Below are 24,077 nucleotides of genomic sequence, written 5' to 3'. Positions count from 1 at the left end.
TGCTGCTGTGCAATTGTCGTCGTCGGAAGAGGAGTCTTCTGGAGACGTCGAGGCTCGGTGGGTGCAGGTGCAGATGAAGCAGAGCAACTGTAATGGTGGCAACTACGCAGAACAAGATCAGGAATGGAGGAACACATCATGATTATCTGTGAGCAAGAAGTCCTCGAATCAAGCACCAACGTGAAAACGCGTACACCCAACCGAATGGTGTGAGGAAAGAGACCCAAAGAGCATGAGCTCAAGAATCCTTTATGGCCAACTGGTGCAGGAACAACACGGGAGACCGATCATAATCGGCAGAAAAGGCCGAAAAGAGTTCACCGAATTCACAAACACTGGAAGATCGGTGGATGTCCACCTCACGATGCCCTAGTCATTGTTCAACCAAAGCCCGGAGAAAGAGATGGTGCGTCGCAATGCTAAAGCGTCCGCTTGCTTCTCCGGGAACACCTTGGCCAGCACGGAGAAGCCAACCCTGATTGCTGAGAGCATCACTAGCTAGGGGACATTACACGCCGATGGCCACAAGTAACGGCAGCCAATGTGGAGAGCAAGATGGATGCCTTTCGAAGAAAGTGAAGGACGATGGGGCTTTTGGTAGACCGAATGTGTCCTGACATTCTCGTTACTCTAGTGCAAGGTTGCTTCATGGCTCCGCACAAGTTCCATACCACGTTACATTCCAAAGATGTTGTTGTGTCGTCGGATGGACGGACCATAGCTTTTGTAAGGACAAAGAAGGGGGATTTCAAAGATGTCTTCTCACAAGTTTCACCTTACGCACCATTCCCAAGATGTTGTCATAGTTGAGTCGTCCGCTGGATGGACCATAGATACCTTTTAGTAAGAACACACAACCTTTGACTGCCAAGATGCCTTCACCCAAATTTCACACGAAGTACCATTCCAAAGATGTTGTTGTGTCCTCTGACGGACGCGAAGTGACCAGACTTGCAGATGCTACCGTTCCGACACCAGCTCAACCTGGATTCATCATGGTTTCTCACAAATTCCATCTTACATTTCAATCCCAAGATGTATTTGCACAAATTTCACCTGACGTACCATGTTGTTGAGTCGTCCGCTGGAGAGACCACAGATAGCTTTTAGTAAGAACAAAGACTTGCTATTGAGCCAAGATGCCTTTCTACAGGTTCCATTCATCATTTCATTCAAAAGATGTTGTCGTGTCCTCTGACGGACGCGACACGACCAGACTCGCAGATGCTACCGTTCCGACACCAGCTCAACTTGGATTTATCATGTTTTCTCACAAATTCCATCTTACATTTCAATCCCAAGATGACTTCGCACAAATTTCACATAACGTACCATTCCGAAGATGTTGTTGAATCGTCCGCTGGACGGACCATAGATAGCTTTTCGTAAGAACAAAGACTTGCTATTGAGCCAAGATGCCTTCCTACAGGTTCCATTCATCATTTCATTCAAAAGATGTTGTAGTGTCCTCTGACGGACGCGAAATGACCAGACTCGCAGATGCTACCGTTCCGACACCAGCTCAACCTGGATTTATCATGTTTTCTCACAAATTCCATCTTACATTTCAATCCCAAGATGCCTTTGCACAAGTTTCACATGACGTACCATTCCGAAGATGTTGTTGAGTCGTCCGCTGGACGGACCATAGATAGCTTTTCGTAAGACTAAAGACTTGCTATTGAGCAAAGATGCCTTCCTACAGGTTCCATTCATCATTCCATTCAAAAGATGTTGTCGTGTCCTCTGACGGACGGGACATGACAAGACTAGCTACTGCTACCGTCCCGGCACCAGCCCAACCTGCCGCTGCCGATCAAACTTAGCCTGCACCAAAATCGCAAAGTGGTAAGTACGCGCGCATACGTGTGCGGGTGGACGTGCAAAACCACGAGGTGGAAATTCGACAACAGTGGTTTAGTCTGTCGTCAAGGTAATCTGCAGCAGAAAGGAGTACCGGGCCCCAGAAGTATCAAAATCAACCCTCAGCGTATTAGGACTCCCAGCTCCCAAACCGACATTGGAAACATCGCTGGTATTGTGCACGTGCATGCACAAGAACACAGAACTACTGTATTTTCAGGAGTATAAACCGCACCCCCCTCCCCTCCCCCATTTTTGCCACGAAATACAGACATCTATCTATTTATCACCGTTAATTTGATCATCGGAGTATAAGCCGCAGCCCGTTTTTTTGGTTGGATTTCGAGTGTTCAAAGAGCGGCTTCTACTCTGGAAAATACGGTACACACGACACATGCACCGCTTGCATGTCTTGGCTCTCTGAGCACCTGTAGCCATCACGGGATACTACAGTCCTGCTCAATGAAATCCAATCAAGAAAAGTGGATACCACAGCGGGCGCTGTGCACTCTGCAGCCCTGGACCAGAGAAGTGTGAACTAGAGTGCAGGCCGCAAACACGATTCACACGATTGGACTCCATTGGGTAGCACTGTACACACAGTAACAGCCCTAGTCTGACAGTCAGCCGTGTTTCGCCGCTAACATAACCGAGTATCCAGCTCACCCAGGCACAACTGGCGACAAGGGAACGACAACAGTTCCTTCATGTCTTTTTTCCGCAGCTGAGATCGACATTGAGGTGCGTTTCACCACTTTCCAGCGATGAATGGATACACACCGAGTCCTTAGCTCAAGCTGGGTGACTCTCCTTAACCACCTTATAACAGCGAGAAGTGCAGGGCTGCGGCTTGTTCAGATTTTTCGGAGACGCTCTGATTTTTACAGGTCGCTCCGACAAACCGACCGAAAATCTGCTCCGCTACCTTACTTCAATTGTTTACAAATGTGCCGTAATCTGATGTATCGGACCTTTGACATTCTAATACTGTCCTGGCTTCTAATCGGTGCGCTGTCTCCCTCTACCCCGGCAGGGGGTTGACCCATTTAGATGTCTACCCACATAAAAAAGTGAGCAGCTCTGGAAGTGTTGGAATTCAAAAACGGCACGCTGGCGGAACCCTACCTCGTTGTGTAGCAGCAGTGACGGCTTGTCGGCCGACGGCTTCGTGAAGTTGGCAACGCACGCACAGACGGCAGCCTGACGCTCGCCGTTTGATAGCTTAGAACCGGGCTGGGCAGACCACACCAGCGACACACACGACAGCGAGGCACACATTTAGGTATACACACATTAACACGTTCGGTCATGCTAAGCGAAATAGAGGTTGTGCACATTGAAATGCACTCACAGACAGAGACACAGACAGAGGCACAGACGGACGGGCACATACACAAACAGGCGGATACGCTCGGTAGTGCACACGAAACACGGGCAACATGACAGACACACGAACGAACGCACGCGCACACACACACACACGCATGCACACGCGCACGCACATACGGCAGCAACAACAAAAGAAAACGAAGACTTACCTGCAACGGGAAGCATGCAGCATGCCCGTATTTTCCTTCGCGCGGATGAAGATCAAGATAAAACGAACCCAGCATCCAGCCATTCTCTTTTTCAGTAACGTGATACTGAACAGAGAACACACACGCACGCACGCGCACGCACACACACACACACACACACACGCTCATGAAGGTGATCTAAACATTGTCACGCTCCAAAAGGTGAATAGCACAGTAGAGCTAAAAAAAATCCTGAGATCACACATGCAGTCAGCAATCGCTACACGCTCAACTGAAAGTGGTAACATTTGCTTCAACTTTGGGCAGAGAGAAGTCAACGAAGATCTACAGCATTACCATTGTAACATCGGGATGCCAGACGTCTGCATTTTCAACTTTGGTAAACACTACTCCGAGAAGATCCTGGAGAAGACAGAGAACGCACACCAAGGAAAGAAAGGGTGTTGGTAAATGGGCGAGTGACGGTGAGGGAGAGACACAGAGAACACACACACACACACACACACACACACACACACACACCAAGGAAAGAAAGGCTGTTAGTGAACGGGTGAGGGACGGTGAGCGAGCGGGTGACAGTGAGAATGTCAAGGCTCCGAGGACGAGTGTACAGATGCATGACCGAGTGAGTCGGCGAGTGCAAGAGTGAGCGCGAGAAAGGGAGAGCGAGTGAGTGAGTGCGTGTCACTCGTGTTCCTTCTTTTGCAACATTCTACAGGCAAGGTAACCAAGGGAACCAAGCCAATCAGCCGCGCCGGGAAACTTAGCAATTCAGTCCTGTAGCTACACAACAGTACATCTCTAGCACATCACAAGAAAAGTTTGCTACTGCCGGAAAGGAAAGGAACAGAAAACACCCTGCATCACAACACAAATCCAACTGCTGCTCACCTGATAGATCTGCAGCAGTCCTGAAGACAACCCAACACACACACACACACACACACACACACACACACACGCACGCACGCACGCACACACACGCACACGCACACACACACACACACACACACACACACACACACACACACACACACACACACACACAAAACAGCTTACAACACGTCCAAGACAACAAAACGCAGTCACACTGACACAGACACAAACACGAACCATATTTCCCCGATTACAAGTCACATCCAATTAGAAATGCCCGGGACTGTCGAATAGTTCCAATGTGTAATCCGTCAAACTCGAATTTAAGTTGCACCGCTTGTTCGACCTTGAGGTGCACTGTGTGAGTTATATCCGAGTTATATCGATGTCGACAGCATGTTACAAGGCGAGAACGCACAGTGCTCCCGACTGCAACCATAACCCGGTTGGCAGAGTCCTGGTCTTTTATATACCATCCGGGTACCAGTAACTACGGTCACACACCCCTGCATGCTTACTACTCGAAGTAGTACTGACCTTCCGTGACTTTCTCCATGGGGAAGTAGACCTTGTACTTGTCATGATCCACGGAGTACTCTTCCTCCTCGATACGATTCTTGTAGTAATTCACATCCCACGCATGCACTTCACCATCAAACGGCACACCGAGTTTTGCACACTACAAGAAAAAAAAGACGGGCAAAAATGTTACGAGTTGGCTCAACATCCGAGTTCAATTTTTTACGAGAAAAAGAAGACATTTCAAATTCCAAAAATGCCCGCAGCTTTCAGTTAGTTAGATAAGCAAGAACAAATTGCATAAAGTAGAAAACTTGCATAACAGTTATCATGGTGTTAAAAGCTTAGCAACCAAGCCCTTCAGAAGAGTTCCTCGACAATGATCGTGCCAAATGATGGAGTTTGCAGTGGTAGTGTGACGTACTGTAAGTCGACAAATTTTCAGTCCATTCAAATTTCGGCCTCCCAGCGCTAAAACACATTTCCAGCCTGTACTGCTGATGCCTGTACTGCTGATGCCTGTATACACTGTCACACTGAACCTTGCAATACAAAAATTCGGCTGCAACAAATTTTCGGCCAAATATGATCAGGCCGAAAATAGCCGAAAATAAATTTGCGCTGAAAATTTGTTGACTTTAACTCTGCCACCACGTATCTTAAACTCAGCTCTCACACGCAGCCCCCGCTACATACACACTCACACGCGCTCCCGTGCCCGCATGCACACACTTACACTCACACACACACGTGCGTGCCTACACACACACACACACACACACTCACAAAGCTTACCTCTTCCTCTTTGTAGCGCAGTAATTTGGCAAACTCCTTTTCCCAGAGAGGGGTGAGGCGATCGGACAGCGATGTGAGAAACGTGTTCACTTCACTACTGCCACCAGCCATGCGAGTCTACAACAACACAAAATAGGGGATATACAGGCCAGAAAAAGCCACTCCAATCAGCGGTGTGGCGTTGACCAGGCTTAAATTAGTGGCAGTCAGTTCATCAGCCTTGCAAGCTGTTGAATGGTGTAATCCCTGCACAAGTTTGTTCGCTATCATCGCTTCAGCAATGGGCATGTTGAAGTAGAAGTGGAATGTATCATACCAATAAGACATTGGAAGGAGAATAGTGAAACGAAACAGTAGACTAAAAAACGGCATTTCTGGGAGAACACATGCCAATCGGGTGTTACTTACGCAGGCACGCACCATTACCCCCCCCCCCCCCCCCCCACACACACACATCATCAGCCCTTTCGCGTTGCCGTCGGCATGAGCCTAGCCTTCGCTTGGGCCACACCCAATGTTAGACATGATACCAGGAGAGAAAGGGAGAACAGGTAACCCCAACCTCACACACACGGAAAAGGTACTCTTAGCAGAAACAACAGGTACTCACCTCCAGAACGTAGTCAGCGAAGGAAGGATAAGATAAAAGTGATGCTTTCTGAAGAAAACCAGAAGCGGCGAACACACATCCCAAGAAGAGAACGACCTTAGAATTGAGTCGGACTGATTTTTCCGCATCCGTAGGAACGCCCACCCACGCACGTAACCATGCGCACACACACACACGCACACTTACACACACACACACACACACACGCGCGCGCGCACGCACACACAATGACTACCTTGGACATACCTGCTTTCTCAGCTCCAACATTTCCTCGAGAATCTTTGTGTTCTCATCTTTACACCTGAATCCACACAACACATATCCACAGAGCCCAATAGCCAAGACATGGCCATATCCACATACGCAAGGCAGAGCAACAGAGACCAATATCGTTATCATGACTCTGAGTTTCGTGTTAAAAAAACACATCAGATGACTATTTGCAGCAAAGACCTGAGACACAGTATCCATAATACATGTACACACATATCCGCATACCTGTATCTACATAGCCAAGACATAGCCGCATAGCCAAGGCATAGCCGCATAGCCAAGACATGGTCATATTGACACAGCCAAGACATGGCCGTATCGACACCGCCAAGGCACTGCCAAGACACGGTCAAATCTACACAGCCAAGACACGGTCAAATCTACACAGCCAAGACACGGTCATATCGACACAGCCAAGGCACTGCCAAGACACGGTCATATCTACACAGCCAAGACACGGTCAAATCTACACAGCCAAGACACGGTCATATCGACACAGCCAAGGCACTGCCAAGACACGGCCATATCGACATGTATCCACATGGCCACGATGTAATCGAGTTCAATAGTTTGTCTTGGCTTGCTTACCGTGAGTTGAACGCTATGTTCATTTGCCGGCGTGTATCAGCATTGCGTGCACCCTTAGCCATCGGTACAGTGTGCGGATACTTCATTGTTACCGTGTATTTATCACCACCGTCTGTCTGGGGATAGGTTTGAGAGAGAGAGAGAGAGAGAGTGTGTGTGTGTGTGTGAGAGAGAGAGAGAGAGAGAGAGAGAGAGAGAGAGAGAGAGAGAGAGAGAGAGAGAGAGAGAGAGAGAGAGAGAGAGAGAGAGAGAGAGAGAGAGAGAGAGAGAGAGAGAGAGAGAGAGAGAGAGAGGGAGAAGCAGCAGGACCACCACAACCACCACCAACAGCAGCAGCCAAGCAAGAAGCAGCAAGAACAACATCAGTATTCAGTAAAATATTCCTCAAATACTCAAGGTGAAGAAGGTTTCTTTGATGAACTTGAAGAGAACCAAGAACAACGCAGATTTCAACGCTTACCTTCTCCAAAGAGTTGATGAAATCATCAGGCATGCCAGCTGAGCAGCAGCAGCAGCACCAGGGGAACAGGAAAACACAAATATACACATTCACATTAGGAACAGCAACGCTGACCAAGAGATAGAATGTACATCGGAAACAGTACCATTCCACAGTCGCACCCACGGTTAGATTTGTCAAGTAGCTTTTTTTCACACGTGCGATTAGTGCCCCTGGATGGGGAACTATTCAAGAAAGGGCACTACCGTACTCACTCGACTAGAAGCCGGGGGCTTCTATTTGTTCAATACCAATTTTGACGAGGCTTCTATTCAAGAGGGGCTTTCATTGTTTCATTCCATACCAGTATTCCAATCGAATCTCTAAAACTTTCATATTCACAGCAACTCGGCCCCGAGTTAGTTTGCACACACTACGTCGACCAGGACATGTACCAATATGAACATGCACGAGATGTTTTTTGCACACTTGACCTTCATACATGGCACTACCTGGTCACCCCATGCTTTGCGAAGAGTAGTACGGGCTTCTATTCGAGAGGGGCTTGTATTTTTTCAAACAGTCCTTGTAGGGGGCTATTATTCAAGAGGGGACTTTATTCGAGAGGGGCTTCTAATCAAGTGAGTACGGTATTTTTTTCCGGTGCTGGACCAATTACGTCATCCAGCATAAAAACAAAGAAAGCAAAGAAGAGCAGAGTCTAAAGTGTACTCTAAGCCACCACCACTCAACAGAAGCTGCAAGAAGAACTGCGATTTTGACCATGAACAATGGCATGGCCAAGAATATTAGGAAAACACCACCAAAACCACCACCAAACTGGACTTGTGCTTGGTTACAAGCCCGGGGGGGTCATAATCGAGGTTTGCATAATCAAGGTACGGTATGCATAAACGAGGTTGCATATTCCTTACCTAGCTCTTCTCTGGTGAACGTGAGCTCGGTTTTATCTTCTGCAAGGTTACGTACAAAGTCGATGCCACGCTTGGACAGGTCTTGATCAATGCCCTGCACCTGCTTGCGGATCTCCTCAGACAGATGAAGACCTGCAGAGAGGGATGCCAGCAATAATGACATTACGAGCACACATACAGACAAATAAACATACAATTGCATGCACACGTGCGCATGCACACGCACATACGAGCACGCACACACACACACACGCGCGCATGCACGCCGCACACACACACGCACGCACGCACGCACACACATACAAACGCACGAGCGAAGCGGTATCTAGAACGTACCGAGGCGGCGTCCATCGCGAATGTAGAAATTGACGTAACGTTTGCCCTGCTCCGACAGATCATCGTAGAACTTCTCCTATGAATGTGCCAGTTCAGAAGTCACCAGTGAATGTAAACACACACACACACAATACAACACGACAAACAATGACATGCAGCAATACACACAACAGCACACAACAACACACAAGGACACACAATGACATACAACGATACACGACATACAGCGATACACAACCACACACAATGACACACAATAGAGAGGTTCTGCAAAACGAAAATGCGTACAAACTTTCTCTCTACGTCATGAAGTGAGAAACTTCGCACGAACTTTCGCAACTTTGCAGGGAACGCGAAATGAACTTTCTTGGGAAATTTCGTGAGATCAGATCATGGCGTACGTGCACTTGGCGCGTGCAAACTACGAAAATGTGCAGAACACAAGTTCGTGCGAAAATTCGTACACATTTTCGCAAGGCCTGTCGCGAAACTTCGTTCGACTTTTCGTTTTGCAGAACCTCTCTACTTCAGTACTATTAACACACAATGATGAATGGCAGTCATGTACACGAGTGCTTGCCCAGAATACAGTGCAATGGAACATACCGTATGTCCCCACCTTTAACCCTTTGAGCACGCATGACGTATTAATACGTCACGTACAGTGTCACTGCACCCACGCATGACGTATTATTACGTCGTGAGTGTACAAAGCGTACAAACGCGATTTGCATGAACCGCGTGAGTTCAAACTATCGTAACTCGGTCAATTCTTGGCCGATTCTCACGATCGAAATATGTATCTGCAAGAGAAAACTCTCAGCTTGCGATAGAAACAATCGCCGAAGCGATACGACCCCGGGTTGTTGAGATATGCGCCTCGACACGGCAAATTCAAATCGATTTTTTTGCGAACTCTGCAGAACGCGTATTTTCCATTTTCGATCATTTTCGCGCTATCTGCTGCCATGGAAACTAGATTCAAATGATGGCAGCGGATCTGGCGAGCCCTCAAAAAAATTTGAGCTCGATACGAGCAAGGAGAGTGAAATGGCGGCTGAGGATTTGATCTCCTGGCCGTGCTCAAGTCTGTCGAGCGCGTGCGTCAAGTTTGCCAGACTGTAGCATGGGCTTTTGGTGTCGCTCCGAGCTGAGCTTGGAACTATTTTGTTCCTCGTCTCAAGACCTTTGCAGGAAGCTCAAGATCGTGGAATTCGTCCAAAGAAAGGTAAAGTTATCGATCCTTGAACAGCTACTACTTTCATAGGAAAAACGCGATTTTTGCAGGTGTTGACGTGGGGCGGCATTCAGGTAGCGTCGTGCTCAAAAGGTTAAAGCCATGGCGGTATATTCGATTATAAAACCAGTCTTGGTCATAAAGCCATGTGCTTCATAAATGAAATCAAAAATGAAGGAATAAGTACTATGCTGACAAACGTACAGCCCAGCAGTAAGGATGAACAAGTAGATTTAGATTGAAATTTCTGTGTGGACTTTGACTTTTATGGCATGGGGTAGTGGGTGAGTCATTTTGCATCTAAAAATACAGTAAAACCTGTACTGGCGACCACTCGGATATGGCGACCACTCGACCATGGCGACCACTTTTCCTTGTCACGGACGCATTCACATTCAAAACACCTCGGATAAGGCGACCACTCGCTCAACGCGACCGGCGACCACCCACCCGCGACCGCGTTGCACAGTGCTAGCCATGTAAAATGTATGCATTGCATCAAGAGTTCATATTAAACTATAAGTTATGAACTCTTGATTGCATGGTGCACCAGGCATGGTAGATCTACACATCAGAGCAGGAAGTGTAGATGTACATCACTACATGGTGCACGCACGACATTTGACAGGTCTGAGGACCCCAGGCACATGAATCGTGCAAGAGTAGCATGGGTGTGTGCACATGTGATGTACTGATCAAAATGATGAATCACATGTGAATATGGTCACGTGACCCACTGAAGTCTGAACCTGGATAAGAAGACCACCTGGCCACGGCGACCACTTTTTCTCGTCCCTTGAGGGGTGGCCTTAGACAGGTTTCACTGTAGCTAGGAAAGCAGCGGTGTTCGATTATAAGGCCATGGCTTTAAAGGCGCTGACATACGGCACAAGTACCTGTAGATATGTTTGCTTGCCGACAATCGGGCTCAAGAATTCACTAGCACTCAACCAGCACTCGGTGGCCACCGCTAGCTTAGACATGATGTACAGACTTCACTGACACAGTCATCGACCAGCACAATGCACAGGGCATGTACAACAGGTATCACCGCTATCTTGCAGAATCAATGCGTTACTGACACGATCATACCTTGAATGCAACAACGCGGTCAAACACATCCTTGTTGCATCTGAAATTCACACCATGACCAGAAGAGAGAAGACAATAATCAATTTACAGCTATGCCTCGAGGCACTGGTGCTGAATAATCCCTCCTCACACAGGCACGCTCGCAACGTTTCAAACACCCGCATCAAGAAAAAGCCAAGGACAATCAGACTCGTAAGTTCTCACTCTCCAGACAGCCCAGTATCCATGCATTGGTTGGTACCATCAGCGCAGCTCAACTCCCAGCGGCCTGGCAGATGCCTGGCAACACTGCTCACCAGCAAATTCAACGGAAAGCAAAGAAAGGTGTAAGGTGGTGGTGTGTGTGGGGGAGGGGGGAGGGGACATTTTGGGGACATTTTGACTGCTTTTCGCCAGTTACTGGCAAGGCGGAGATGAAATTTGAAAGCGCTTCCCAGAAAATCTCTGAAAGATAGTCCTCTCCAATTGCCTTTGGTTGTATTTTTTACTTTTGTTCAAAAAATTGACAAAATCTCGTGAATGATCCGTGAGAAATTAAAACGGACCCTTCATAATAAAAAAAAACTTGTTTCAACTGCTCAAAAGCTATGCACTTCGCTGCGCAAGCACGTACACACCGGCACTTACTTCAACTCGACGAAAAAGTCTGATAGAACCTTGTCTGCAGCCGTACTGGCGTCTCGAACGTCTTTGTCTGAACACCATGGCAACAAGAACGACACCATGACAACAAGAACGACACCATTGTAAAATAGAGATATTAGAGAGGTGGAAAGCGCGACAAGAACAACAGCAATAACAACAAGCAGAAGGACAAAGGCAACAAGACGAAGAAGAACACTAAAGTCGGCAGAAACGACAACCAACTAGAATACGTGGTGCAGCACATACACACACGCACACACACACACACACACACACACACACACACACACACTTGTACTTGCCCACTGCCAAAACTGGTCACGTGGGTCTCCCCGGGAGAGGGGAGAGAGACTCAAAAGGAATCTTGGAAAGATGACTCAATTGGCCATTGAACCACCCAACGGCCGACACCCCCTGAAATCCCCAAACTAGGGTGGACTTGAAATGATCCCACTTATGGGCTCACCACACCTCAGTAAGTGGGTGAGGACAAGGTGCAGAAAAAGGATTGACGGCATCAGGGTATCCGTCCCGGGATCCAACTGCAGGTACCCCTGCCCCCAGTGAAGGTAATACTTGGTACTAGTGTGGGTGGCTAAATCAGAGTGGATCTGATATAAGCTTCACTAGCACCATTGATTACACAAGAGTTAATCTAGCCAGAAGCAGTCCATGGTTAACAGGTATGTATACTTCAAATAGAAAGTATATGAACCCTGAAACCAACAAAGGTGGTAGGTACAACAATACACCTTCAAGCAGCCGAGCCCGTTGGCAACAAGCCCAACACTATCTGGCATAAGTGTACCCACCAACCGAACTAGCTGGCACACACACACACACACACACACACACACGCACGCACGCACGCACGCACACACACACACACATACCTGTGTGTACACTAGAAGGGAACGTGACCATACTGGTCATGGTGGACATTTCACGCTCCGTATCTTCCAGGACCTAGAGCCACAGAAAGCAACAGAGAGATGGAACACAAGCATGTTCCGTAGTCACCGAAACGAAAACGTATCATGAGAACAGAACAAACATCCGGGGATTGAAGTTTCAGCCGGTGACAGCACAGTTGACGGATTCATCACCCACCACACAGGGGCGTAGCTGGTCCCCCTCTTATGGGGGGGGGGGGGGTACATGGCAGCTGTACCATATGTGTACTGTAGCCTAGAATGGCTGGTGCATGTCATCATGGTCAATATGTGCATGCTGAACATAGGTCAAAATATTTTTTAGGGGGGTGCACATGCCCCCCCCCCCCCCCCCCCCCTGTGCCCCACATGCAGGCTATGTACCTGCATCTCTAATCTATGGCCATGCTGAAGGCTGTTGTCACGATGCACACACACACGTCCTGGGAGAGAGTGTGCACCTACAGTTGCGCTCAGTGGAATCCGACCCAGAGTGCGTATTTGGCGTCCTCAGCTTGCACGGCCCGTGACGCCCTGGAAGCGGCACGAATGCGGCTGAACGTGCACATGTACAGATACACTGATGTAATAAAAGCTGCCTCAGGGCGCCAAGCTTAGCACTTTGGGTCGGATTTCACCGAGCGCACCCTGTAGAACACCGGCAGTACCGCATTCTGCCACCCACATGGCCAGCAAGCTTAACCTGCTGGTCTATTTATCCAGTGGGCATCTCTCAGCAGGCATCTTACTCAGCAACACCAGGAACTCTCCACTGGGAGGAAGAGAGAGAGAGTTGACTCCTCAAGCAACTGCAGTACCGGATGGCCACTGTTACGTACATAATGGCGATCCAGCGTACCCTATAAGCCCATTCATTCAGCCGGGATCTCTTAGCGGGCATCGAACCTGGCAACAACAGGAGTTCAACACGGACGTGGACTTCGTGCGGCGAGCTGCGGAGTGGTGAGTCGCTCTCATCCACTGGACCGTCATCGATCACCACAAGCAGTTGGAAGCGGCCAGGCCTGCAGGCAATCGCCGTGTACTACAATACAATGTTGCTGCTCTACTCTGCACTCGCAGAACAGGCGCGGAGAGGCACGGTGTGCAGTTTCTCATTGAAGATTGCTTCATCTTCTCTTCTTCTGTTCTCCTTTCCTATATCCCTACACAAACTGCTATACAATACATTTCCTATGGAAGGCACCGCCGGAGAGGCACAACTTGTAGCTTCTCATTGAAGATTGCTTCACCTTGTGTAGTTCTGCTCACCTTTCCATATCCCCACAAAAACTGTGATACAGTACATCTTGTACGGAAGGAGCCACCGTCGCAGTTTCTCATTGAAGAGTGCTTCATCCACTGTAGTTCTGTTCTCCATTCCCACACACCTACACAAACTGTAATCCAGTAAATCTCATATGGAAGGCACCACCGGAGAGGCACAACTTGCAATTTCCATTGAAGATTGCTTCACCTTGTGTAGTTCTGCTCACCTTTCCATACAGCGATTCGGTACATAATGCATGGAAGGAGCCACCGTCGTAGTTCTCATTGAAGATTACCTCGTCTTCTCTTCGTCTGCTCTCCTGTTCTCCTTTCCCAGATCCCCACAAACACAGTGATTCAGTACATATCGTATGGAAGGAGCCACCACTGTTGTTCTCATTGAACAGTGTTCTGGAACACTGCTTCATAATCTTCTCTTCGTCTGCTCTCCTTTCCCCTATCCCAGCACAACCTGTCTTACAAAATATCTCATACGGAGGAAGCAACCCGGCGGAAAGGCACGACCTGTAGTTTCTCATCAAAGATTGTTTCACCTTCTGTCCTCCCCTCCCCCCCCCCCCCCCCCACACACACACAAATACACCCGATTGCACATATCCGACCGACCCCCCCCCCCCCCTCCCCTCCCCTACACACACTTATTCAAACGAACCCTCCCCCCCCCCCCCCCCCCCCAACACACACACACGCACATACACCCAGTTGCACATATCTAGACGACCCCAGCCCCCTCCCCAGTCCCCACCAACCCAAGCCCATTCTATAGCTAACACACGGACGGACGCGTGGTTCAAGACATACCTGTATGGTGTTGTCATAGGTAACACCGGTGAGCGGAATGGCAGACACCTTGCTCAGCATGCCCTTGCCAATGGCCATGACATCGTCGCTCAGGGCTTGGATCCTCTCAGCGCTGATATCCGCCCAGTGCAACCTCACGGCACTGTCAATCTTCTCCGGTGCCACAGACATGCTTGCTGATGATGATGATGTGGGTGCTGTTAGCACTGGAGTGGTACTTGTGAAGAAACGGGATTGCCTGATAGCACAAAACACAGTGGCAGCAGCAGTAGCAGCAGAAGCAGCGAGAGCAGCAGCAAGAATTGAAAAAGTCACTAAAAAAAGTCACTAAAAAAAGTCATACTGCTTTTTTTTCCTTTTTCGTTTGTTGCCAATGTTTGACTTGGTTTTAAAGTATTGTTTCGGAAGCTCTACTTATCTCAGTGGTTCTTGCCTGTGATTTGAGTGTTGTTTTTGGCAGCTCTACTTCCATAGCCTCCGTACTGATAACAGCGCACTCGTTGGACAAAAAGACCCCTATTTAGCCAGTGCAGGCTGTCGTAATAAAACGACTCATCCGTGTTCCATTCCCGTGCATGGTACATGCATGGTGCGACGGCACAATGACAGCTGTCGCAAATCACACTGAGTATTACACGTGTTTGTTGGTGATTCCTGGTTAGCTGCTAGCTTTTCCCTACTCGAAGATGTTGCCGCCACGAAATCTGGGGGTTTGTGTTCGTCCTGGCGAAAACCGTGTTTTGATCCGTTGAGGGAGACGAGAGATACAGTGCGAAGACGTACGATCTGTCCGAGAATAGGCGAGGAAGAAAGCTTCGCAGACGACCCGTAGTGGTTGGGAACAGAATGGAACATACACCAGACGATGCCTGTCATGGTAGGGATGACTGCTACGAAGTTTTAGCCCCATGCTCCCCAGCGCTTTTTAGCGCCCGACGATAATTACCAGATTTCATCATTTTTCCATGTAGATCAAAGCATAGTCTCCTCAATCTTCTCCAGTCGAGCTGAGTCTGGACGCTACAATGTCGAGACGCGAAAAGAGAACATGCATGAACACACAGGAGCATCACATGCAGCTGCATTCTGCCTTGACGAAGCTGAGAACAACACCAGCACCACGCATTTGGAAGACATTTCGAAGAAGACAAAGAACTACATATCTGCGTTCAAAAAAGCCTCTGTACTGTGCAGTATGCATGCGTGCATGCGCGAAGCACGGGGTCCGCGGATCTACTTCGTTCAAAAATCATTGTGCCACACGGGTTGTATGATTTGTGTGCGATCATGGCCTTTCTTCTTGACAAACAAAACTGAAGTTTTTCGATCTTCAAATCGCCATAGCGTCCTTGTCATGACTCCAAATCAGCTGAAACTTTGCAGGAGGAATGAAAATGCCATGCTGAATCGATTGGTACCATTTTCGAAGGGTTTCCTTGAAAAATAAAATTTAGCCTGCACTGGCTACCCTATTACAGGTCATGATTATGACACAATATATTTATTAAATGTTTAATAGGGCAATCCCCACAGGCCTTACGCCACATGTACTGTGGAGTACCGCGAGAGCGCCGCACCTTGACTCTACAGCCAGGGAAAGGAAAACCGCACGGCAGAGTGCAACCAAGTTTGTACTATGTGAGAACGGCTTAGTGTACTAAGGTCACACTTAACGGGTTTATTTGTGGAGTTCGCGTCCGCTCAAAGGTAAATTGAGAACGGATTGACTGCACAACGTGCAGTGTGTGTACAAGGTTCATGTCGTGTGAGCTACAAACAGGACACCACCCCCACGACAGGACCGCGGAAGGACAAGATGCTGGGGCGTTCTCGCAGTAATTTAGGGTACATTCAATGATGAGGTGTTTGGTTTTCTTCTTGCCATTATCACTTACCCAATATGTGATGAGGAGAGTGTGAGAGCAGAAGAACAGGTTTGTTGGTGAAGAGTGGTGCCAGTAGTAGAGCTAGAACACCGTCTCGGTGAAAGAACGGAGAGAGTACGCAATGATGCTCTTGTACACCTGGATTCCGGTACGCATGCACGCACACACACACACACACACACACACACATCGTCAAAGAGATGATAGGATGAGCGGCATTAGATAAAGCAGTGGGGAGTGACTAATAATTTGAAACTTCAAAATATGGACTACATCATCCTCGGTATGGCTATCCCAGGAAACACTTGAGTCAATGACATAAGAACTAGCAGTTTAGTTTATGCAATATTTTGAGAAATAATAGAACAAAATTGATTATAAATTTCGCATGGCAGAATACTGTATTTACTGTCTGCACTTCATGACACATAATGAAAATAGCCAATACAAGGAAGTGAGGGTGAAACCAACCACGGACATGCAGAACCAAACATGAGATGAAATACGAATTATTAGCGAGAATGGAATTCATGTGCATGCTCATCGACATGTAGCCTGCATACTCCGACATGAAAACGATCTAGAATAACTCCACGTGGTGTGTCCGATTCCAAACGACCCAAACAAACCGGTCAGTTCGACCCCTCGTCGCGTACCTCTGATGTTGATGTTGCAAGCCGCTCCTGACAGCAGAGCTACGTGTGATCAAAGAACGGAGGAGATGCATTCCAAGAATTGCAGGAAAAAATCTCTATTTCCAAAAACAACTTTCCTCCATTTCGAAAAATACAGCTAGCTTTCTTTCTTCTTTCTTCCAGCAATAATATATTCCGCAAAAAAAGTGTGCTTTGCGATCGATTCACGCGGATTCGAAGGTTTGAGTCTGGTTTGAGTCATTTTAGTGCGGTTTTAGCAACACGTTTAGATTGGTGTTGGGGAAGCTCGCCGCATTCCTAGGCGGTTTTGCCTGTAAACTCGGACTTCAGGGTTCGGTCCCGAGTTTCATTAGATTCAGCAGTCCCGGTAAATCCCCTTCGCATGTTCGCTAGGCTGTACGAGTCTTCGTAGCTGTCCCACGAGCCGTTTGAGCTGCTGGCAAACTTCAAACTCGAAGAAAAGCAATTTATTTTGTTTTCTGTAGGTGGTTTGCTTTCAACTTTCGTATTGTTTGCAGGCGCGGCGTCTCGTTCACGCGCACACGACTTGTTCCGCTCTGTTCCGTCTTGTTCGTACCATACCTGCTTCAACAATCGTTTCTGTTTGCTGTTTGTTGGATTCTTTGGAAGAAGTCTTTGAACTGGATTTTTGTAGATTTGAACGTTGCTTGATCAGGCACTGGAATGACTGAGCAGGAAAAGCAATGCAGCGGTGGACGGATGTTTCTTGCGCAGGGGACGAGCACAGCGTTCCAGTCGCGAGCAGCGGCTGTATTCGGCTCCCTGCCGAGCGCCTCTTTACCCACGGACATCCCTGATGATTTGCTCGAGTCCTCTGCGACATCAGGCTCCTCATTTACATCAGCCAGTCGAGGAGGTCGAGCAGGTACAGGCGATCACGTGACTGGTCGGGAATCTCCACGAGGCAGCAGGGGTGGTACATACGTGGCGCCAGCACGCAGGGCTGGTGGTCCAGCAGCACCCTCGGGCAGCCGCAATGCCGATGTCGACGGCAATGCATTCCACGGCGCTGGCAGCACGAACCCGCACAAACGCAAACAGGGTGCGGACGACTTCGAAGCGCCAGCCGCCGGCCTGTCGGTACCGCCGGGTAGAAAGCGACGTAACAACAACACTCACCGCAGCACTCCGGACCACGTCCTGCACCCGGAACGCTACACCAAGTACTCGCTGGAGGAGAATCCCGAGGGGCCGTACGCGGGACTGAGCGACGAGGAGAAGAACAAGGCCGGCGCGGCGCAGCTGTTTGCCGAGATACGTCGCCGTCACGACGAGGAGATGGCACGGGAGGACGAGGGCGTGGACACCAGTCGCGTCGTGTTTCGCCGTGCGGCCGATCGCAAGACGAAGCTCGCCGCGAGCGCAGCGACATCAGCGGACTCGAATGCGAGCAGCGGCAGTGGTGGCGATAGCCACACGTCCTCAACAGATCAAGTGTTATCCTTCACTGAGAATGCTGATGCTGATGTTGATGCCGATGATAAACCTGGCACACAGGATGCATCCTCAACTACTGTCAGTGGAGGCTCATCCACTCAGCCAGCCACCGTCAAGTTTTCCGCGCGGAAAAAGTTCCGCGGACGTCGTCGTGCAGCGGACAGTGACGATGACGACGAAAAGGATGAGATGTGTGAGATGGAGGATTAAGGACACGGCCATGCCATGCAGTGTACCTATGTCTTGGGGCTTAGTGGTTTGTGGCGTAGCAGTGATGTTTGACTCTGAGTCGGCTGCCTTTGCTGACGTAGGGCTGGCTGAGACTGGCTGGGTACTCTCTGCGCCTGTCATATCTCTCTCTCTCTCTCTCTCTCTCTCTCTCTCTCTCTCTCTCTCTCTCTCTCTCTCTTTTCTCTCTCTCTCTCTCTCTCTCTCTCTCTCTCTCTCTTTTCTCTCTCTCTCTCTCTCTCTCTCTCTCTCTCTCTCTCTTTCTGTGTGTGTGTGTGTGTGTGTGTCTCTCTCTCTCTCTCTCTGTCTCTCTCTGTCTCTCTCTCTCTCTCTCTCTCTCTCTCTCTCTCTCTCTCTCTCTCTCTCTCTCTCTCTCTCTCACCTGTATCATATGTGTATGTATTCATGACTATTATCTGGTAGTGTGTATTCAGTTGTAGAGTCATTACTCAAGTCTACCTTGTACATCTGCTCACTTGTCACTCGTATCCATCCCTTACCAACGCAGCGGCGGACTCACGGCATCCTCGGTCTACTTCACAAACGCCTTTGTACATTTTGTGCAAAATATAACTTCAGCTAAATGGAGTAGAACATAGACTCGTGTACAGCAGGGCGTACTCCCTGGTGTATAGTACTTGCCAAGCCAGCTGCTTCTAGCCGATGACAGATACGTGCATGGAAGCTGAGACTTTTCCACCGCCCAGCATCGTCGGTCTCTTTCACAAGCGTGTGTATACAATTCGACTTTGTACATAATAATTATTATAACTTTTTTTAAATAGGGTAGAATATAGACTCGTGTACAGTACTTGCCAAGCCAGCGGCTACTAGCCTATGGCAGATGTATGGAAGCTCACACCTTGCCACTGCCCAGCCGCTTGATGAGAATACGACCGTGCGGTACACGCTGCACCTGTAAATTTTTATTTGCTGGTTGTATTTTTTTGCTGCCCTATTTTCTGTACCATAGTTCCACATTGTACATAAGAGATTCATGAGATTCATTTTCTATTATTTCGAATGGAAGTCACGCAGTGGCTTTGCACACCAGTGGATTATGGATAAAGTGCCTCTGCATGCGTCCTGCCGGCCTGGCAAGATTATCCTCTTCTTTTTTTTTGTCTTCTTTTTTTCTATACGTCTTGAATGTGCTTTGATTTCCCCACCATTCTTTGGTGAGTTCCCTTCGGGGAATGGACACGATAATTATTTACTTTTTTTACTTACATGTACATCAGGTGGTCACAATTATACTAAAATACCGACTCCATAGCCAGAAGTGCTACACATGTACATATGGGTATAGCTAGCTGTAGCTACAATACAGGCTCCTTTCGTGGTCTGCATCAAGTCCGTGCAAGCTTGCATGCATGCACTTGATAATATGCCTGCGCCACTCCCTAGCTGTACAGAATTGGTATAATTTTTTTTAATTCCCATGCAGGTATAACAAAGAATAGAAAGCATGATACTTCAAAGGCATGCACTGTGAAAATTTCAACCTGTGCATTCGTGGATTTAATCGTGAATCCAGGAATGCACATGTTTTCATCATTTCAACGATTTCTCAGGAAGCCACGAGCTCTGCGGATTATCTGCGATTGAAGTTTTATATTAAAGAAAACATTGAAAAGGATGAAGTAATAGTGAAGTAGACTCTTGCAGGAATATAACACATGCATGTGCTGTTCACTATCTTGGGGACTGAAGTGCATACATCATGGATTTCTCAAAATAACAAGATTGCAAGCATGCAGCAAGTTTCCTTTTCACTCTCTCATACAGCCTTACAGGCAATCATCGACTATACCAAAGAGTACATGTAGTATTTTAGTATAATTTTACTGTTCCCTGGTCTATACGTCACAAGAAGTTGACATTGCAGTGTTTCGGAAGGTAGATCTACACCGAATCGGCGCTAGAGTGACCAATATCCCCTTGCAAGTCAAGTGTACCAAAAAGATTCACAAACTCCCCGCAATTTTCATGAGACCCCGACCCCCCCCCCCCCACACCCACGCACCCCCCCCCCCCCCCCACACACACGCACCCACGCACACACACAACACAAAGTTACCTTCAACGGCGTGCACAAAATAGTACCGCGAACACGTTTGAAAATCTCATATCATTGCACAGGATTATTGATATATGAAAAAAGCAGGTAGCGGTTATTGTAACAGGGTGCGGTGCGGCTACACGATTGGCAAAAAAAAACAAATGTCATGTGAACGTAAAGAAGGGTTTTGGACCGGCCAAAAAGCAACTTTCAAAGTGAAAAAATACGCAAGCAAAAGCCGCAGCAGCAGCACTAGCAGCAGCAGCACTAGCAGAATGGGGGGTAAACGTCTTAGAGATTGGCGAACGCAGTTTTGATCTCCTTCAGCAGCATAGAACCTATGACCATCTTCTCACAGTTGCACGTCAGCTTGACATCAGTGCCATCCATTGCGACCTATGGAGACACGATAAGCACAACGACGACGACAACAGCAGCAGCAACAACAAAAACAACAACACCAACAACTCTTATTGGCGATGGTGCCATCGTGAGAATAAAGAATTCAACAACAAATATGTTATTGAGAAGAAGACAGGGATGTCAGTGATTCCATGCTGGCGTATACGGAACTCAAACAATGAACACATCATATCACGGTAAGTACAGCCAAGTACTTCCTCGTCTAACAAATGTAGAATACAGTTTGCAGATCGGGGCGAAATTCATTGCCTGGAATTATCTACCTGAACGAGGGTGCGAAAGAACATGAGCAAGGAGAGCTGTGGAAGAATAAGTGTGTGTGTGTGTGTGTGTGTGTGTGTGTGTGTGTGCTTGCGTGGGTGAGAGAGAGAGAGAGAGATAGATAGAGAGAGAGAGAGAGAGAGAGAGAGAGAGAGAGAGAGAGAGAGAGAGAGAGAGAGATCGAGACACCGAGAGAGACAAACCACTCACCCTGAGCAGGACGGTGACGTGACCGGAGGTGGTACGGCCGGCAAAGAACAGAGTGCTATCATCATCGCCATCGTTACCAGAGCGCTGTACCAGCGAGAGACCGGCGCTGTGTAGCACACACTGGCATAGGCTGTGCATCTCCTGGGCAGACTTGAGTGTTGCCTGCCCCGTACTCTCATTCATGCCCTTCAGCTGACCTGCAGCAGTAATGAACACACACACGCACACACACACACACGCACACACACACACACACACACACACACACTTGAGTGACTCGACTGGATTTCATTGAACAGTACATGCATACTGTACATAAGGGGGGGGGGGGGGGGGGTGCACGGCCGCATATGTGTAGAATGGCTGGTGCATGTCATTCATTGTCATTATGTGCATGCTGAACCTTGGTTGAAGTTTTTAGGGGGTGCACACGCCCCGCGCCCCATGCGGGCTACGTGCCTGCCATTAGTTCTGGTTCTAGTGACAACGTGGGTGTCTTATTGCAGAGGTGGTGGTCCACTTCACTCTGTGTGTGTGTGTGTGTGTGTGTGTGTGTGTGTGTGTGTGTGTTTATGTGTGTGTTTATGTGTGTGTTTATGTGTGTGTGTGTGTGTGTGTGTGTGTGTGTGTGTGTGTGTGTGTGTGTGTGTGTGTGTGTGTGTGTGTGTGTGTGTGTGTGTGTGTGTGTGTGTGTGTGTGTGTGTGTGTGTGTGTGTGTGTGTGTGTGTGTGTGTGTGTGTGTGTGTGTGTGTGTGTGTGTGTGTGTGTGTGTGTGTGTGTGTGTGTGTGTGTGTGTGTGTGTGTGTGTGTGTGTGTGTGTGTGTGTGTGTGTGTGTGTGTGTGTGTGTGTGTGTGTGTGTGTGTGTGTGTGTGTGTGTGTGTGTGTGTGTGTGTGTGTGTGTGTGTGTGTGTGTGTGTGTGTGTGTGTGTGTGTGTGTGTGTGTGTGTGTGTGTGTGTGTGTGTGTGTGTGTGTGTGTGTGTGTGTGTGTGTGTGTGTGTGTGTGTGTGTGTGTGTGTGTGTGTGTGTGTGTGTGTGTGTGTGTGTGTGTGTGTGTGTGTGTGTGTGTGTGTGTGTGTGTGTGTGTGTGGTTCTAGTGACCACGTGGGTGTATTATTGCAGAGGTGGTGGTCCACTTCACTCTGTTCACTATACACCGACTTACTGGAGCGTTGCTTGAAGTCGGCCTCCGACACGACAGCGCCCTGGATGATCTCACCAACAATGGGTGGGATCTTCACGGAAAACTTGCCAGTGCGACAGCTACACACAGAGAGAACAGGCAAGAACCAAGCAAAACAAGTTAGTGTGGTCCGATATACATAGACAGGCACAGTACAAAGAATACACGTGTGAAGACAGGAGCAAGACCCCCTAAATTTCGCGAATGTACAACTGGAAACCATATGCATGTACATGTACGGGTATCAGCTATTCAGTTTCGGCTAATGTGGAACCTCCCGTAGAGATCTCTGGACCCGCTCCTGGAAGATACTAATATAGAATCAATATCCACTGCACCATCCATGCATGTACCACCTAGGTTTGCAAAAGAATCCTATGGAAGAACGGAGAGGTAAGCTAGGGAGAGAGAGAGAGAGAGAGAGAGAGAGAGAGAGAGAGAGAGAGAGAGAGAGAGAGAGAGAGAGAGAAATGAAAAGACCAACAAAATAAAGCCTGCGTTCATCAGAACGGACATGAGCACACGCTGCAACATGGAAGACAGAAGTTCGCTGGTTCTTCTCACCTGATATCGAAAACAGCAGGGTTGAGCGTATCCTTGAAATCTACACCGATCGAGACAGTACGACTCTCACCAGCTTCAGTGAAGCTGTTAACACACAGAGGCAAGCATGCAACCATAAACAATTATTCACATTCACACACAGACACAGGCACACATGCCCGCACAGATGGTCAAACGTAACAGAGCACATAATTATACGCAATGAGACAAAGAGGTATTTTCTAGAGCAATACTACTGTAAATCAACAAATTGTCGCCGGTGAAAAACGTTCGCCGATCTCCAAAGAACACTTTTCGCCGCCACTACACTTTCGCCGTGGGCGTGCAAGAGTCCAAAAAAGTGATCGATGTCTCGTGTGCGCATGTACTAGTAGTAGA

General features: G+C 48.3%; 2 protein-coding genes across 2 annotated transcripts in view; both read right to left on the bottom strand.

Annotated features, from left to right (window-relative positions):
• LOC135810328 (thimet oligopeptidase-like) overlaps positions 1 to 17,443 on the bottom strand; it is a 30,151-nt gene extending 12,708 nt beyond the window's left edge. Inside the window, exons 1-18 of the mRNA XM_065323816.1 lie at positions 17,312 to 17,443; positions 16,665 to 16,793; positions 14,770 to 15,007; positions 12,640 to 12,712; positions 11,729 to 11,795; positions 11,102 to 11,141; positions 8,773 to 8,848; positions 8,437 to 8,568; positions 7,523 to 7,560; positions 7,063 to 7,178; positions 6,448 to 6,502; positions 6,202 to 6,249; positions 5,592 to 5,708; positions 4,815 to 4,956; positions 4,293 to 4,312; positions 3,738 to 3,803; positions 3,402 to 3,506; positions 2,989 to 3,096 (exon numbers count right to left, since the gene is read on the bottom strand). Of these exons, the coding sequence (XP_065179888.1) occupies positions 2,989 to 3,096; positions 3,402 to 3,506; positions 3,738 to 3,803; positions 4,293 to 4,312; positions 4,815 to 4,956; positions 5,592 to 5,708; positions 6,202 to 6,249; positions 6,448 to 6,502; positions 7,063 to 7,178; positions 7,523 to 7,560; positions 8,437 to 8,568; positions 8,773 to 8,848; positions 11,102 to 11,141; positions 11,729 to 11,795; positions 12,640 to 12,712; positions 14,770 to 15,007; positions 16,665 to 16,793; positions 17,312 to 17,382 (1,641 nt within the window). The 5' untranslated portion in view covers positions 17,383 to 17,443. The remainder of the gene's footprint in view (positions 1 to 2,988; positions 3,097 to 3,401; positions 3,507 to 3,737; positions 3,804 to 4,292; positions 4,313 to 4,814; positions 4,957 to 5,591; positions 5,709 to 6,201; positions 6,250 to 6,447; positions 6,503 to 7,062; positions 7,179 to 7,522; positions 7,561 to 8,436; positions 8,569 to 8,772; positions 8,849 to 11,101; positions 11,142 to 11,728; positions 11,796 to 12,639; positions 12,713 to 14,769; positions 15,008 to 16,664; positions 16,794 to 17,311) is intronic.
• A 3,635-nt stretch (positions 17,444 to 21,078) lies between these two features.
• On the bottom strand, positions 21,079 to 23,847 carry LOC135810327 (AP-3 complex subunit beta-1-like). Its single transcript, XM_065323815.1, has 4 exons — positions 23,700 to 23,847; positions 23,118 to 23,215; positions 21,954 to 22,150; positions 21,079 to 21,455 (listed from the first exon to the last, which is right to left on the bottom strand). Exons 1-4 carry the CDS (start codon positions 23,813 to 23,815, stop codon positions 21,351 to 21,353), a joined length of 516 nt encoding a protein of 171 aa, XP_065179887.1. The 5' UTR covers positions 23,816 to 23,847; the 3' UTR covers positions 21,079 to 21,350.
• Between the last annotated feature and the right edge of the window lie 230 nt (positions 23,848 to 24,077).

This window comes from Sycon ciliatum, chromosome 2 (assembly GCF_964019385.1).
Source record: "Sycon ciliatum chromosome 2, ocSycCili1.1, whole genome shotgun sequence".
Taxonomy (NCBI): Eukaryota; Metazoa; Porifera; class Calcarea; order Leucosolenida; family Sycettidae; genus Sycon; species Sycon ciliatum.
This window is presented reverse-complemented; position numbering and strand designations above follow the sequence as displayed.

Bases quoted from the DNA above. Each gene is read 5' to 3' on its own strand.
- LOC135810327 (XM_065323815.1), bottom strand. From the start codon at position 23,815: ATGGTTGCATGCTTGCCTCTGTGTGTTAACAGCTTCACTGAAGCTGGT. The intron at 22,151-23,117 runs GTAAGTCGGTGT...TTACTGCTGCAG, and splicing joins CGACTTCAAGCAACGCTCCA to GTCAGCTGAAGGGCATGAAT. The intron at 21,456-21,953 runs GTGAGTGGTTTG...GTGTCTCCATAG, and splicing joins ACGTCACCGTCCTGCTCAGG to GTCGCAATGGATGGCACTGA.